Source organism: Astyanax mexicanus, chromosome 24, assembly GCF_023375975.1.
Source record: "Astyanax mexicanus isolate ESR-SI-001 chromosome 24, AstMex3_surface, whole genome shotgun sequence".
Lineage (NCBI taxonomy): Eukaryota > Metazoa > Chordata > Actinopteri > Characiformes > Acestrorhamphidae > Astyanax > Astyanax mexicanus.
Genome location: NC_064431.1, coordinates 24,477,401 through 24,496,330, shown reverse-complemented (window position 1 = coordinate 24,496,330; position 18,930 = coordinate 24,477,401). Strand labels below are relative to the sequence as shown.

At 38.8% G+C, this 18,930-nt stretch overlaps 1 protein-coding gene across 4 annotated transcripts in view; it reads right to left on the bottom strand.

The window, feature by feature from the left end:
* Positions 1 to 18,930, bottom strand: part of fhit (fragile histidine triad diadenosine triphosphatase) — a 448,879-nt gene that overhangs the window by 76,751 nt on the left and 353,198 nt on the right. For all 4 annotated transcript variants that reach the window (XM_022682777.2, XM_049471671.1, XM_049471670.1 and 1 more), the window contains one exon: positions 15,260 to 15,289. In XM_022682777.2, the coding sequence (XP_022538498.1) occupies positions 15,260 to 15,289 (30 nt within the window). The remainder of the gene's footprint in view (positions 1 to 15,259; positions 15,290 to 18,930) is intronic.

The window sequence follows — 18,930 nt, the reverse complement described above, 5'->3', positions numbered from 1 at the left end:
AAATCCGTCACTCAGAGGGAAAAAAATCGAAAAAATCCAACACTAACCAGAGCCCACTGGAGCGCCAATGACTTTCTCGACATGTGAAGATAAACCTGTTATAGATCCATTATGAACAGAGGGTCGGGAGATTGATCTGACTAGTCTCTCTCGCACATGCTCTCTCTCTCTCTCTCTCTCTCTCTCTCTCTCTCTCTTTCTCTCTCGCTCTTTCTCTGTATATATACACACACAACTGGGTTACACTGGCAATGATGTATATATTCAGGAGTTTTTTAATGTACTCCAGACCATCACGCAGTGGAAGCAAGATAAATGACCCTCCTAAGGAAGACAAATGACAGAATTCTTGAGTCCCTTCCCATTTTTCCCCCTTATTTTTCGCCCCCTTTCCCGAAACCCAATTTCACCGTATGAATACTTAGATCACTCTTCGGTCTCTGTAACGCTCCAGGCTGGGGAAATTAGTAAAAATGCATTCGCCTCTATAGAGTTCCCTTCTTTTATTCAATCATACTGCCTTTTTCCCCCCCTTTCTTTAACTCCGAGCACCTGATTGCAATAATGCGAGTGACAAATGGGGCCAGTGCACCAACACAGCAGGTGTGCTACATGCGCAAGATAATCTGTTTTCATAAAAGGACCAGGCAGGATTCTAATTCCGAGTAACTCTGTGTTGGAAATGAGTTTATAAAATATGGAGATTACTCCACTTGGTTAAGAAGCACGGAGAACAAGTCCTCTCCATTAAAGCCTTCGATGTTCAACACACACCTTTAAACTAAAACTATAGCCTATGTGTAACATACAGGGGTTGGACAATGAAACTGAAACACCTGTCATTTTAGTGTGGGAGGTTTCATGGCTAAATTGGAGCAGCCTGGTGGCCAATTATCTTCATTAACTGCACATTGCAGCAATAAGAGCAGAGTATGAATGTTAGTGTTTAATTAGCAGGGTAAGAGCACAATTTAGCTCAAAATATTGCAATGCACACAACATTATGGGTGACATACCAGAGTTCAAAAGAGGACAAATTGTTGGTGCATGTCTTGCTGGCGCATCTGTGACCAAGACAGCAAGTCTTTGTGATCAAGTATCAAGAGCCACGGTATCCAGGGTAATGTCAGCATACCACCAAGAAGGACCAACCGCATCCAACAGGATTAACTGTGGACGCTGTAAGAGGAAGCTGTCTGAAAGGGAAGTTCGGGTGCTAACCCGGATTGTATCCAAAAAACATAAAACCACAGCTGCTCAAATCACGGCAGAATTCAATGTGCACCTCAACTCTCCTGTTTCCACCAGAACTGTCCGTCGGGACAGTAAATTATTGTGGTCTAAAACCAGGTGTTTCAGTTTCTTTGTCCAACCTCTGTACATAAAATAAAATAAACAATGACAATTAAAAAGCCTGGAGGATTTCTAGGAACTAAATAAACTTTTGTCTAACAGAATCATTTTGGTTTTTAAATTGTAGCAATGCTCATTTAATCATAGACATCCTAAGTCTCCCGGATGTTGCGGGAGTCTACCGGATACCAAAAATGGCTCCCTGATGCCCTCAAGTAGTTTATAGAATTAAACAAAAACGGTCATTTAACTCAAACATATACCTATAAATAGCAAAAACAGAGAAAGTGGTTTCCAGAGCTGTTTATGTAGAAGGATTTGGTGGCCAAAATATACAGTATTTTAACAATAACCCATCTATACTGCTATTAATGCAAAAAAAAAACTAACAAAAAGAAAAGTCATAAGAAATCACATCAGGTCTGTGGATTATTTTATTATATTTTAGGTCACACTGCTCTGAATGGATGCGCATTTTCTCGGCGGGTCCAGAGCGCCGCAGTTCATCCAATCGAGTGTAAAATCCTATCTGAAAGCTATTTCAATTTGACCTTGTTTGTATTGACAATCTATATCATCTCATCTCCAACTCACAGTGCCTGAAAAATCGCCCGTCATTAAATTGGCAATAAAAATAGAGATTAAAGAGTGAAGAGGCTCGGACCGGGGTGCACCCAGGGGTCCTCGGCACTCCGGTTCTCTGTTTTAACCCCAAATCTGTGTGGGGACAGGCTACAGATCCTCTGATTAGTGCATTGCTTTCTATATATATATATATATATATATATATATATATATATATTTATTTTTTTTTTTTTTTCTTCATATAAAGAAAAAAATCCTTCCTCTATCCAGAACCTTTAATATTTGATGCTGCTTATTTTTAAACATGATTCAGGAACTGGGCTGGAAGTTGGCAGCTGGCCCTGGTGTTGACTCACAGACTGTGGATTATGTTGTTAAAAATGCTTAACTCCTTCACTTCCTGTTTTCATTGCCTCCAACACTTCTGGGGCCCTATTTTGGTTAACTATAGCATGATTTAGGGCGTATCAGTGTGTTTTTGCTGTCGTAACAGCGGGAAAAGTATGCCTTGCGTAGCTCGAAGTGAACGAAAGGCATGTTCTAATTAATTATGAGTGTTTTTTGGGTGTAACATGAAAAATAAACCAATCAGTGAGTCACTTGGCATTCCCTTTAAGAGCCAGCTGCATTCCGAGTTTGGCAGATTGCTATTTTAATGGCACAATGCTCTAAATATGTTGCTGCACAGTTTATGTTGGTTGTCCTTTAGTCCTTCAACACTGTTTACAGGGCGCTGCACACATGACGCTGCCCACAGGACACTGCCTACAGGACACTGCCCACGAACCCTGCCTACATGATGTTGTCCACAGGATGTTGCCTATAGAATACTGCCTACAGAACATTGCCTACAGGAATCTGCCCACAGGACATTGCCCACAGGACATTACCCACAGGATGCTGTCCACAGGACAATGCCTACAGGATGCTGCCCACAGGACACTGCACACAGGATGCTGCCCATAGGACACTGCCCACAGGATGCTGCCCACAGGGCACTGTCCACAGGATATTGCCCACAGGACATTGCCCACAGGACATTGCCCACATGACGCTGCCCACAGGATTCTGCACACAGGTTGTTGCCCATAGGACATTGCCTACAGAACACTGCCCACATGATGCTGCGCACAGGACACTGCCCACAAGACACTGTCCACAGGGTGCTGCCCACAAGACACTGCCCACAGGACACTGTCCACAGGATGCTGCCCACAGAATGATGCCTACAGAACATTGCTCACAGGACAGTGCCCACAGGACCCTGCCCACAGGATTCTGCACACAGAACATTGCCCACAGGTTGCTGTCCACATAATATTGCCCACAGGACACTGCCCACAGGACGCTTTCCTTCTTTAATATATTTATATTGTATTAAAATACATTCATTTTTATAATTTTAGCATATATCCAGCTGAAACAGTTTAGAAGCAACTTCTCCAGAAGTATTTTAAACCCCAGTATCTGTACTTCTATCTACAGAGTAATATAAAAGTGAATGCTTAGATTTTTTTTTTACAATGTCTGAAAGTCAGAAGTTCATGCAGTTCCTATAACACAGGTCTTTTTTTACAATACATTCGGTTCATATTGAAAAACATAATGCATTCATTGAAAATATGTCCATTATTTTTTTCATTTTCATCATTTTTCCAGATAATGGTAACATATGGTCGCATCCGTCAGCCAACTCAACTCAGCCAACTCCAAACCTGTAACACACAGAAGTTCCAGGCCAAGGAAATAAGTCCAGAACTCCATTTCAGGACGCCGTAACCACTCGAAGCGGTGATTGAGGACGTGGGGTTCGGTGCGGCGGAACTCGCGCCTTGCTGTTAATGGTATGGCCGCGGGGCTGTTTCTCTCTGCTGGGGAGGATTGATGCTAGCAGCATGCACTGCAGGGCTAATGAACACCAAGGAGATGAGATGAGGGGGAAGTGAAAGCAACATTAACAGCGGTGGCAGAGAGAGAACAAAAAAAGAAAAACAGAAAGAAAAAGAAAGACACGGAAGAACCGAACAGCATTCCCAAACCCATCCATTAAACAGTCGTGAATATTTACACTCACGTCTGTCCTCGTTTCACAGTGCTTTTCTTTCCTTACGGTTTTATTTTCAGGGCAGGCGAATCGGATTCTGCAGAGGCCTGCGGACATTCTATCGTGCTATCTTTTATTAAATTAAAGTATTTTTTAATATATATTTATATATACTACAAGGCACATTTAAAAAATCTTAAATAAATTCTACCAGTCAGGTTTTAAGGACCAGTAAAGCCACTCCGTGGAAGTACAGCTTCATAAGTGTGAGTTTTCAGTCCTTCAAATTTCTCCAGCACTAAGTGCAGCAGCATTAGCATTAGCCACTACCCGCAGCGCTAGCTCTTTCCCCAGTCAGAGGCGCGTATATATTTGACTATGATCTGCATTTTTGTAGTGTTAAAACAAGCTTCATGGGACAAACCGCAAGCTGACAGCGCCCTGGGTTACCAGAACACTCAGGGTTTCCTTAGTCTAGCGCTATCAGGCAGCAATGATGTCCCGCTAGCACTGCGGTTAGCAGCTAATGCTAATGCTAATTCTGCTACAAATCAAAGAAACTCATAGTTTTTAAGTAGTCTCTTATTTTTTTCCAGAGCTGTCTATATTTATACACTTATCATAAAAATGGATGTACCCAGAAATAAATAAACTCACAGGAATGAAACTGGGTGGGAAGGGATGAAGTGGACTGATTTAAAACGGCAGCTGGTCATCATCCGTGATGAGTCCCACTTTTGACTTGTTGAGGAGAAGGCCAACGAATCAATGTATGGAGACACCAAGACCAACAGCTTGTTGTCGTGGTTCACAATTCCAGAACAGGCACTTTATTATCAGCCCAAAATTACGTTAGCGAGGTCCTGCAACCAGTGGGCCTACCTTTTCTGAAACTAATCCAACAAGACAATGCTTGTCCTCATGGTTCTGCTGCCTCAAGAACTTGTCTCAAAGATACACTGTATCCATGGCCTTTGGCATCACCCCAAACCTGTCACTGACTGCAAATTTGTGGGATGCAATTGGACATGCTACAGTATCAACACTCCTGCACCTCTACTACAAAATCTGCTGTATATACTGTATATTAAATATATATATAAATATATAATCACCAATTTCAACACATCAACAGATGGGTGACAGGCATATTGTTCATAAGTGTTCAACAGGGTGATGATATGTTGACTGTAAAGGTCATAGAATATGATTTACATCATTTTCACGCTCATCAAGCCATTCGATGACCCCTCATGCCCTGTGGGTGGGACCACTGTCATCCTGGACAAGAACATGGCCTTTAGGAGAAAAGGTCAGTCAGAATAATGCTGTATTGATCGGTAGGCCCTCAATGTAAGGGTCAACCATTGAGGACTGCGATGGTCTCCTGGTGCACAATACTCATGTACTCATGCACTTGTAGAGAACATGACAAGGAACCATAGCAAAGACCAGAGCAAACGCCTAGCAACACAGATGGAACCATTTTACAACACAATGGCAACCACCTGGGATACTACAGCAACATCATAGCAGTCACTTGTGATGCCATAACAACGAGCAAAACTTGAGAAATCACCTCAAAACTCAATCGCAACTACAGCACCCAAACAACCACTTGGAATACTATAGCAATCACCTAGCAACAATTTGACAAAACCATAACAACCATTTGGGATGAATAAACCAACAAACTAACCAACTAGCAACATCACAGTGGTAACCTAGTAACACTATATAGCAAGCCCCTGTGATACCATATCAACCACCAGTGATATCATATTAACCACCTTGCAACATCATAGAAATCACCTGTGATATCAACTCTACTGGTTGAAACCACTTTACAACTAATAAAAAGTTCCATAGCTACCACCTAGCAACACCATAGAATCTACAAAGCAACACCATAATGGCCATCTTGCAACACTTTTGCAGCTATGTGTGATACCACAGCAACCACCTAGAAAACACCCAGCAAACACTAAAGAACTCTAAAGCAAAAACGCTTACCAACACTTTTACAACCACCCATTAACAACAGAGCAACCACCTAGCAACACCATAGCATCCACAAAGCAACGCCAAAATGGCCATCTTGTAACACTTTTGCAGCTATGTGGGATACCGCAGCAACCACCTAGCAAACACCCAGCAAACACTAAACAACTCTAAAGCAAAAACGCTTACCAACACTTTTACAACCACTCATTAACAACAGAGCAACCACTTGGACTACTGAAGCAACCACCTAGCAACACCATAGCAGCCACAAAGCAACACCAAAATGGCACCTTTTAACACTTTTTCAGCTATGTGTGATAACGCAGCAACCACCCAGCAACCACTAAACAACTCTAAAGCAAAACGCTTACCAACACTTTTACAATCACCCATTAACAACAGAGAAACCACTTGGACTACTATAGCAACCACCTAGCAACACCATAGCAGCCACAAAGCAACACCAAAATGGCCATCTTTTAACACTTTTGCAGCTATGTGTTATAACCCAGCAACCACTAAACAACTCTAAAGCAAAACGCTTACCAACACTTTTACAATCACCCATTAACAACCGAGCAACCACTTGGACTACTGTAGCAACCACCTGGCAACACCATAGCATCCACAGAACAACAAAATCTACACTATTTTTACACTAGTGTCCACATAGCTTAACAATTTCCTACAAGTGGGAACACCAAAAGCCAAAAAAAAAAAAACATCTATTGGGGGTTCGACCAGGAGACTCTAATGCTACATCACTTAATTTCCCAACTAATCACCAGCTTCCAATCTGTCTTTTAAGCAACATGGCTCCCATGCTATATTTGATGCCTGCAGATGTTGACATTTTTTGGGTTGCCTGGTTGACCAGGGGGTTGGCACCTCACCTCTTTGTCATCCATACATGGCAGCATTTTTGAGGTTCCAGATGTGTGAAAGGCCTGGACCAATAATGAGTTCTCCGCCAAAGACTTAGATTTACAATTTTGTTTTGTATCAAATTGTTGAAACTTACAAAAGACAAGATTTTTTAAATATTTCATCTTGTATATACATACATCTTGGCAAGATTTATGTATATACTATGACACTAAGAATAATGGAAGTATGTCTTGAAGTGACCCATTGGTGATTTATCTTTTCCACCAATTTCCATCACAGTTGGCCTATAACATGGCAGTTTAGTCCATCAGAATGAAACAGTACTACTCTACCTGTGTCATTATATCACTTACCTGACACACTTCGAGCCTTTTTTCTGTACTACACAACTCTACAAAGAGGTGTAGAGCCCTTCACAACGCACTGAATGTAGCCATTATTGGACATTTCTTTGATCGGGGGCCAATCGGGGACAAACCAAGCCACTCGTCTTCACGAGCAAGGCCAAAATGCTTGGTTCCATTGGCAAGTTCCGCACTGCTCTTCATCTCAGCGAGATTGCAATAACCGTACGGCAGCTTTTCTCAATGACATCCATTCGAGTGAGAGAGGTCGAGCGAGCGAAAGTGGCGCTCAGATAAAAGCCTGCGACAGCCCTACCATTCCACACAAGCAGCCCACCCACTGAGAGCACGCAACTCCAACATCAAACCGGCCCCCCGTCCATCCGTATCTCGGGGTAAACACGGTGGCGTGCTTTAAAGACGACGCGGCTACGGCCCATCACAGTGATGGACCGATAGCAGCTCAAATAGGTTTGTTAGACACAAGCCATCTCAGTGTTCCCTTTCATTATCTCAAGGACCAGCCTCTTATCTGAAGAGGACACAGTAGCTTATTTGAGAAGCACTTGATATTAAATACTTTAAGGAAACTCTTGCCTCTCAAGACTAGAAGGTAAAAAACATGGCGAGCAAACGAACGACTTCAAAATCGGGCGAATCGGACGTGCAGATGAATACTTCATTACAGTCAATAACGCTACGTTTCAGGTGGGAATACCTGAGTGAGTTTCCATGAATCTGTACTTGAAGATCAAATGATTTTCAGCTGTTCCAACCAAGGACAACCATGTTTATCTGTACGTCAATTCTGTGCCAATAAAATGGGGGTAGAGCTGAACTTTTGAGATATGGAATCCTCAAGACCTCTGAAGGTTTCCTGTGGTATCTGGTTCCAAGATGGTAGGTTTGCTGGATTTGAACTGGAGATCCTTTGAGCCATCGAATCCATTAAGACCTCTAAAGACCTGTATGTCTCTTGGTTTTGGCACCACCTGTGTGGTCTCCATGGACTGGAATACTCCTCAAACTATTAAACACATTTTAGTAGACTGCCCTGCACTTTTAACCACCAGAAATAACTTTTATAGGGTTACAAATGTGAAAGAACTGTTTGAAAAGATTCCACCAGCTAAAATACTTAATTTTCTGGAAGTCCTTCATATGAAGACACTGATTTAAGTCTGTGATGCTCAAGTTATGAACATTGTTGATGCCATAAAATAGCCAACATGTTGCTGATATGGCACAAAACACAAACAAACAAACAAAACCATGGACTGAATCAATAGGCTCATCGTAGACTCTACAATACCTCTAAAAGTGTCTTGTGGAGCTTCCATGGACCAAACCAATGAGCCTTGGGCATCCATGACCTTGTCACCAGTTTACTATTTGTGATCCAGGTATGCTAGACCTGACACTCTTGAGGCATGGACACCTCTGAAGGCATCCTGTGGTACCTGATATAAAGACATTAGAAGCAGACTCTTCAAGTCCTTTGTGGCCTCCACAAATCACATTACTGATTGGATGTCTGAGATTGCATCTTGTTTGATGCAAACCGACCAACATAGTTTGGACCCTTGGACCCAGGGACTACACAAGACCCCTAAAGGTGTCCTTTGGTTTCTGGCTCCAAGCCATTGGCAGCAGACCCTTACCTGTAAGTCCTATAAGCTGTGAGATGGGACCTCAATGGATTGTATCTTGTCTTTGCAACCAGGTCCTTGTTGCCACCAATTGTCCATTTCGTGGGGAAATGTGAGTAAGTACTAACCACTGGTTTGGAGATGCTCTTGCCACGTCAAGGAGCCACAACCACAACCCTCTCACTGATTTACTGGTTGTCCTTCCCGTGAGCCCTTCTGGTAGGTACTGACTAGGTTGTTTCTTTGAGACCCTCTTAATGTTATAGGCCTTGAGGAAACTCCTGCATTTATGGACTTGAAAGGTAAAAACAAGATGGTGATGGACATGTTGGTGTCCTGTGGTACTACACACAGAATATCTTTTGAATCCTGCAGTCCAGAAGTTCTGAGTCCTGTGGTGTCTCCATGGATCACATCATTGAGGCTTGGGTGTCCATAACCCTGTCTCTTGTTTAGTGGTTGACTTTCTTTGGGGCTCTTTTGATAGGGACTGTCCATGTGATTCCCTTCCCATGAATCTGAAGATATAAAGGAGACACAAGGTTCTTACAGGATCCTTTAAATAGGGTTCTTTAATGGTTGTTCTGTAAAGGTAATAGTTCTGTATGGAACTATTTGAATGCACTAATGCTTTAGAATAATAAAAAAATGTGTCTACATCGCACCAAATGTCCTTACTAGGCAACATTATCTAAAAATAATTGTTTTAATTAGTGTTTGCATGCCTAGGCTTTACTTTGTAAGTCCTGGGTTTAGCTTTGAACTTCTTCAAAACTTCTTCAACGTGATGTGGAATGGTTTGGTGTACTTACAATACAGAGAAAATGCAAAGCATACATATATACATAAATATACTTTTTTCTGCAAGAAATGAAATGCTATGCTTTTAATGTAAAACTGCAGATATTTAAATAGCGAGGTGGAGACGGCAGATCGTATGGCCGCGGGACTGATTAAGAGTCGCTGGGATTTTCGAGGCCTCCTCAGAGTCCCTTAGCTTTATAACTTCTCCTCAAATTACACCATTAACATTTCAATATTACTCCTCACTTCGGGCTACAGCCAGCGCTCACTGCTGCAGCTGTAAATGTATAATTAATACGGCGTTCCATATGCAATAAAAAATGAGTATGTGCACATTAGGGACAACACTACTAATGTATTCAATAAGGAAATTAGCATTGAAAAAAAAGCACGGGCAGGGAGGAAAGGCCACTGCATTTGGCTGGAGCACATCCGTGGTCATGAACCAAAGGTTATCAAATAATCACAATGGGTTATGCTGGATGAGATCCTTTTGAAAAGGATAATTATGAATTTGTCTACCGCCTAATGATGCCAGAGAGTTACCATGAAAAATTCCATCCAGGAGTCATCCAGGAATCAACCAAAGGAATAGGCTTTTGTCTTGGTGGAGACGACCAATGGACCAATGACCAAGATCAATGGTCCGTTTTTTACAAGTCCACAAAAACACATCCAGAAAACCTACTGGCATGGTGTAGGGTGCAATTTCGTACAATGCTAGTGTAACGACCACTGTTTGGTCAGTAAATGAGTCTCAGACCAGTACTGCTTTCCACTCTGTTTATTCTGAAACAGATTAAATCAAATAATCCTTCACGTCTTGCAATGAACGGCTGCAGGTATAGCACACATCCATCTCAGAGCTCTCACTCGTCTGAGTGTTCTTTTTTTTTAAAACAGTATTTTAACATAACATGTACGTGATCGTATAGCTTGTTTTTCTCATAAAAACATATTCAAAAATTTACAGAGGAAAGCATTTTTTTTATCTTATAGCACAACAGCATTAGAAAAATTAATTAATTAATAACATATTTAGAAATATTTAAAGAACATCTTTGGAGGGAAAGTCTAGGGAGCAACATACCTGAAACAGATTAAATCAAATAATCCTTCACGTCTTGCAATGAACGGCTGCAGGTATAGCACACTGAGGTTGTAAAAAGTAAAATAAGATAAAAAGGGATTAGCCTAATTCACATTTTACTTTAGAGACATGAGTTATATAACGCGGCCCGCACGTGCGGAGCACATGTCTAGACTAAACTCGATAAAGTTAACATTTCTTATCAAAACTTTATAATAAATAGAGCACTCGATATTTTTTATACAGTTATAGAACAGTGTTTTTAAAGTTTTTAACTAGATAAAGATTAGAAAATATATATTTTAGAGAGAAACTGCAGCAGCTACGAACCATCCATCTCAGAGCTCTCACTCGTCTGATGGAGGTACGGCAGCAGCAGAGGGACACAGCCTGCAGGGACGTCAAAGCAAGAAATGAAAAGCTCCCAAAAATATATTTAACCTTTTTTTACAAAAATATAAACTTTCACAAAAAATGAACTTTTTAGACTTTTTTTACCCATTTTTATAATAGTAGAGCAATTTTGGTGAAACTCATTAATTATATTATCTGGTAATTCTAACTCTGTTACACTAGATCACCTTTGGTCTTAATAACTTTTGGACACTTTGACAGCCCAACGTTAACGTTATTAATGAAGTCCTTCAACCAAGTGTCCCTACCTTTTTCCTAATGCACACTCTGGTGCAGGATCCCCCTAGTGAAAAAAAAAAGTAGATTAAAGTATACTAAGCACTATTATGCTAGTGCACTTTAGTGCACTAAAGTGTACTTGTAGCCACATTATTACATTATTATTCAGTATATTTAAGTTGTGCTAAAATGCAACAACTTTTTTTTTTACTTATTATACTTTAGTTGTAAAAAAAATACTACTTTAAGTCTTTAAGTCTCTAAATTGTGCTAAAAAGTGTACTTAACTGTACTAAAATGGAACTATTTTAAATATACTTAAGTAACATTTAAACATGCATAAACTACCTCATGTATGTAACCCCATCTTTGAAATAAATATGATTACAGTAAAATAATATTTAATACATTTAATTCAAGAGTATTACAACTGTATCAGTATTATACACCAATATAATATACAAATTGAAATATATAAAGAATTGATGTTAAATATATGTGAGTACAAATATGCTTCTTGTTCCTGTCTTTTCTTGTACACTTCTTGTACACTTCGTTGGGTAAAAAAATATATTTTAATATGCTGTACTACAATTTTTGTAGCGTGTTACAAATTTACATACATTTTTTTTTATATTTTCTAAATTTAGTAATTAAATGTACTTTTTAAAAAGGTATATGATACATCATACTGTACTTTAAGTGAACTACTGTAACAGCTGTTTTTAACACACTTTGCTAAAAATGTACAAAAAAGTATATAAAAGTGTATTTTAGAAGTATATTGAATTGCATTAAACTGAAAGTGTACTGCGTAGTAGTCTATTTTTGTTTTTAAATGCACTATATTTTACTTTTTAAAAAGTATGATCAAAGTTTACTTTAAAAAATTTTTATGAAAGCATAATAATAATGTACTTTTAATATATTTACAGCGTACTTAGACATTTCTTAATATGTTTTAAGTACAATAAAAAAATATATATATTTTTTAACAGGGTCCAACAAAACTATGCTCGTTGTCCACATACTGCTATTTTCTCAAGAGCTTGCATTGAAGACCTTACCAACTCCTTGGGATGGATTATTGCAGGACGCCATTAAGAACCTCTACAACTCCATGCCCATATGTTACACACTACTTCTGTATGTGTAATTCAGTTTATTAGAGTTCAACCAGTAGTTGCACTGCAATCCAAAAGTTCCTTCTAGATTTTTGAAACCTTTTTATCTATTCGAAGATGAGCGTGTCTTGGTGATCTAGAAGCTTGCTGTGATTGGCTGCAAACCTAATGAAGTAATCTAGCTCACCTAGAACATTAAAGCTTTGTGTGCTAGATTGGAATACCCACTCCGCAGGGATGTTGTACCATATAGCCTGTAGTTATTCATTCCAGTCCTGCACAAGACTACCTAATGAGACTACCAAGAATACACTAATGAGCTCCTAATGACCTCCTTAACGAAGAAACAGGCCTAATTAGTGGAATCAGATGAGGGTGTGCTTGGCTGGATTGAAAACCTGTAGATATTGACAATCTAAATGAAGACAATCCTGGAAAACCTTTATCTACGCAATCTATATATAGATAGAATCTATATACCAAGACCAATTTCCAAACAACATATGAATCTCACACAGGTTGCCAGATTGATACACAGTGGCAACTGACGCCGAGTCTCACTCTGCTCTGTAGCTGATCAGTATATATATATATATATATATATATATATATATATATATATATGCACTTCAAGGTCCAAAATGCCTGTCCCTACTATGCTACTGGTGGTGATAAATTACCCACCTATGGATATGGATAGTCAACCTTACTGAAGCTCAGTGATTACCTGTTCAGCAAAAAAATAGCCAGCTCGCTCGTTTCCTTGGATGCAGCACAGTGTTTGCATGCTGTTGTGTTCTATACCTGGCAAGCCGAGGTGTGGAAATGGGACTGGGGGAATGGCGGTGGGCAGAATCTGAGGCTACATCCCACACAGATTACCGTGACGTACATCACAGTTCAAATAAGAAAATACTGTCTGAAGCTCGACTGGCTGACTCCAGCTGTAAGTGATTTAATTTAGTTTAAGTTTCCTTAAAATCTGAGGATAAATCCTAATCATGTTATGAGTTTCCACCGAAAATATAATCTCTAATATTCTGTTCAAGTCATCTACACATATTGTATGATATGTTAATAACCTATTTATTGCGACAGACCTATTTTCGAGTAATTTAACTTATTGAAAATATTAATAGTAAAAATAGTAAAAAAAAATTAGTCTAATGTATCGTTTTTGAATTGGTCACCTGACTTGTTTAAAAAGTGCTTTATGTGATTCGGGAGAATGAGTGCTCCTTCAGAAGCTCCGCCCCCACAATTTATGCACAAGCGTTTTCCAAGGTAACAATACTGTGCTTTGTTTAATACTGGATTAAAAAAATAAAAAATAAACTAAATAAACACAATTGCAACGTCCAAAACACTACAGAGTAGAAACTAGGGAGAGTTATTTCTATTATAGGTTTATATATTTTGTTTCTACAAAATGACAGCGATATAAGCTTGTGTTTGTAGAGCTTCGGCCAGCGTTTTCTTTTTTTAACTGTGCGATGTCATTCGCTCATTCGGTTTGTATGAGCTATGCTAGTAAGGAAGTCAACTAGCTCGTTCATATGGAGCAACTGAGCAAAATCAGAGTTTATAAATGTATTTATAATTTTGTTCTTAACACAGAATCTTATCAAATGTTTCAGCACCACAGACATCATTTTTTATCATTTAAAACTCAGTTATAAGCCTTTTAAAATCAGTGCTCTAGCTTTAGCTTTTCTGTAGAAAAAAAAACTGAAATATACAGGCATGCTTTCTTTGCAATTTAAAGAAAAAAAAAACATTATTCTACTTTCTAAAATAAAAGGAATACTTAAAATACTGTTTAGTAGTTAGTCAATATTTTTAATTACATTTTTTAGCTTTTAGCTCCATTCACCCCCATTCATAGAGGACTCACTTGCAAGCTTATTTTATAGATTAACAGTAATTTAATTGAATGATATTACAGGGGGATAGTTAGCGGTCAGATTCTTCCTAAATGTCTCTAGCCATGAATAAGATTTGTTTTGGAACCAAGGTTTTCTCTTTCTCTGATCCCATTGGTTGTAGGTAGCCAACTCTACTGACTCTTAGTCGCCGACTGAGTCAGATATCTAGCATGCCAGATATTCGATGAGTGTCTTTCAGCCAAGTGATCCCTTATTTGCCTTCAAACTGATTTTTTTTGGTCTGGGATCAACGAGAAACTGTCGGCGACTGAAAAACTGGGCTAAAATCGTGAGGTGTGAACCTGGCATAAGGAAAAATTCACACATTTTTTTGTTTTCAAAAAGTGAATTGAACTAAAATCATATACAGCAACTTTACTGCTGAAGGTGAAGTTTCCTTTATTCCTACTGGTCGTAAATGTTTCATGCAGTTTAAAAGGCAGCTGCCGATCTTATCTTATCTTATCAAATATTTATATTTATATATATATTAGAAGGGTTTTCCTCCTTTACTCCTTTTATTCCTTCATCCATGCATTATTCCCAAAATGTGCAAAAATCTGCAAAGCACGAACATCATGCATAAACTGTGCCAAAGTCTCAGGTTTAATCCGAAGGCCCCTCTGTCTGAGCACACGTCAGGGTAGTCTTCACCCATTAAGACAAAGACAAAGCATTTTAAACTAGATCTATTAATAATTGACATGCTCCAAGAGTTTGCTGCCCGCAAATGAAATACAATTATTATTTAATACAAGATAAGTGTCACCGAGGCCTCATGATAAATTTAAAGAAAGTGCCTTATTAAGTCCTTACCTTCACCGTCTGTCCGGCCTCGGGTCCGTCCTATTGGGAACAGAAGCAGATAATTAGAAAGGGCTGGGAATCCGGGAATATCTCGGTCAATAATTCAGCAGCATTTAAATTTCAGATGAATCGTGGCACTGCCGTGTCACCACATGAATCTCAAAGTGTGTTTTTCTTCGTTTTTTTTTTTTTTTTTTTTTGCCTTAACATCCCTGCGCATGACAATTAGGGAAGAACAAAGGGGAAAAAATCATTCTTGAAAAGTTATAAAAGAGCAACTTTTGGCAAAGTGAAAAGCTGGACTTTGAAGATATGCATAACTTGCGCGTCTTCTGACATTTTTTTAGTGCATGTCATGAACTCTTTAAATAAAAATAAAGGTCCTAAAAGAGGTTCTTTGAGCGATGCCTTAGAAGAACTATTTAGTTTTAAGTTTTAAAGACCAGTATATACAGTTTTTTTCCCGCAAACTATGACAACAACAACAACAAAAAAACGTATGGAATTTGGACCAGAATTACCAGAAATAACCAGAATTAAACCAAAATATATTTTATAATTTAGATTATTCAATCTATACACCTTTTGCTTGGATAGAGACAGCTTTCCACATATTTGTGCCATTTCTCAGTCAGCTTTATGAGAGGCTATTCAGGCTTTCAGTTAACAGCTGTGCTGAACTCCTCAAGAGTTAATGACTTGAATTTCTTGCCTCTTAATGTTAGTTTAAGAGCATCAGTTGTAAAGTTGTGAAGAGGTAGAGTTACAAGTATAATTGCCCTATTTAAATAATGTTCTAATCCATGTTAATCCAGGTTAATCCAAAGACCATCACAAATGTTACGATGAAACTGGCTCTCATCAGGACAGCCTCAAAGAGTAGAAGTGAAATGTCGGTTAAAAAAATAAATACTTTAGTAAAGGGTAGTTTTAAGCAAAGTATTTGTACTTAGTTGCTTAACACCTTGTGTAATAATGATTGGGCATCAAAACTTAACCAAAAAAGGTTAAACAGTCCTATTTATGTGCTAAGATGTAGCACAAAAAAAATAAAAAAATAAGAGACCACTTAAAAATGATGGGTTTCTTTGATTTTAGCAAATTGAAAACCTCTGGAATATCATATTATAATCAAGAGAACGATGGATAATCAGAAGCCATCAAACCAAGCTGAAAGCAGTGTGTAAGACTGGTGGAGGAGAACATGCAAAGATCCATTAAAACTGTGATTAAAAACCAGGGTTGTTTCACTAAATACCGACTTTTGATGCCCTAAAACTTAATGAATATGAAATTGTTTTCTTTGCATTATTTGATGTTTGAAAGCTCCGAGTCTTTTTTGTTATTTGAGTCGTTTCTCATTTTCGGCAAATAAATGCTGTAAATAACAATATTTTTTATTATGTTATATTTTGGAATTTGGAAGAAATGTTGTCCGTAGTTTATAGAATAAAACAAAAATCTTCCTTTGATTGACAATCAGAGAAACTGATTCAGAAACTGAAGTGGTCTCTAATTTTCTTTTTCAGAGCTGTATATGTCTAATGTTAGATGTGGATAATAATAATAATAACTTTGTCGATTTTAATTTCATGTTTATCCTCCACAGCTTCTCAAAGCCATAGAATTCAGTCACTGAACTGCAATGTTCTCTCAGCACCACAGCGCCAACACTTCTTTATTGATTTTAGACCGAATCACCTTCCTCTACATCATATCTAAATCAGGAAGGCACTGTAAGTTCTCGTACAATAAACCCTTTGGATCTTTCTTTATTTGATTTTACCAAATTGAAAACCTTTGGAATATAATATTATAATCAAGAGGAAGATGGATGATCAGAAGCCATCAAACCAAGCTGAACTGCTTGAATTGTTGCACCAGGAGTGAGTGGCGTAAAGTTATCCAAAAGCAGTGTGTAAGACTGGTGGAGGAGAACATGATGCCAAGATGCATGAAAACTGTGATTAAAAACCAAACCAGGGTTATTCCACCAAATATTGATTTCTGAACTTTTAAAACTTTATGAATATGAACTTGTTTTTATTTTGCATTATTTGAGGTCTGAAAGCTCTGCATCTTTTTAGTTTATAGAATAAAACACCAATGTTCATTTTGCTCAAAATCAGAGAAACTGATTCAGAAACTGAAGTGGTCTCTTAATTTTCTCCAGAGCTGTATATGTCTAATATTAGAACAATGTCATGAAAATTAATATTAACTTTGTCGATTTTGACTTTTAATCACCATTGAATTCAGTCACTGAACTGCAATGTTCTCTCAGCACCACGGCGCCAACACTCCTTCATCGGTTTTAGACCGATTCATCTTCCTCTACATCATATCTAAATCAGGAAGGCACTGTAAGTTCTCGTACAATAAACACTTTCGGATCTTTTTAATTTTCCACGGCACTTTATTTCTACGAGAAAATGAAAGACCTTCAGCCCTGGCACCTTCTTTTTTTATTGGCCCTGTGTCTACAGTGATGCCTGGAACAATCTCCTGAAAGCAGACACATCTAATCTCCCATCTCGTCTCGCCGCCTCTGGGTGAAGGAATATTGATTATTCCCTTTCGTCAGATAAGTGAAATGATTTTCTTTTGTTAGGCCGCACGGCGCGGCGGGAGAGAGCCGCTCGGAATTAGCATACATATCAAAGCTTTCGCTAAAAAAGTAAAGGTACAAAACGTCTCACGTTCCCTCTCTTTCTCTGTCCATTCTCTCTCTTTCTCTCTCTCTTTATCTGATTGCTTCATACATGACTCCAGCAGGTGGGGGTCTTCTTCTGCTGCTTCTTGCTGCATCTAAAACGACCGTTAGATCGTGTTACGAACCCCCCCCCTTAAAGGCAGTTGGTGAAGAAGCAATGGGGAGCCTGTGAGATGTTTCGTAGCTACCTGGTCTTTATAAACTGTCCTATTAGCATTCATAGCTACTGTGTATGCATTTCCATGGCAACTGGTTTAGAATTTTCAGAATCTATAGGATTTTTACTAAAGATTTACTAAGAAAAATGCACATCAAAAATGACACACACAGTTATTACACTGTTGCTACATGGTTGCTATGGCATTGCTAGGTTGCCAAGCAAGAAGCATGACTTTAATTCAGTAATTTTGTTAAAAATGTGAAACTCACATATATTATATGGATGTATTACACACAGAGTGATCTATTTCAATCGTTTATTTTCTGTAATTGGTGATGATTATGGCTTACAGCCAATGAAAACCCAAAACATCAGTGTCTCTGAAAATTATAATATTATATAAGACCAATTGGTACTTTTGGCAGTGTGCCAAGGCCTGCTGGAAAATGAAATCCGCATCTCCATAAAAGTTGTCAGCGGAGGGAAGAGCCATTGTACTTGGTTACTATGACAATGTAGATGATTGGTACATGCAAATAGCAACACCATATACAAAGTCTGGGATACCACAGCAACCACTTAGTAACACAGTAACAACCAGCTAGCAATCAAGAGTAACACATTAGCGACCACCTAGGATACTATAGGGGCCACTTATCAGCCAAGTAGCAACATCTTAGAAACCACCTTACTACACTGTAGCAACCACTCTGCACCAAGTTCTTGCTATGTGGTTGATCCGGTATTCTAGTTGGTTGCTAAGATGTTGCTAGTGGGTGCAATGCTTGTGATTGCCATGGTGTTTCA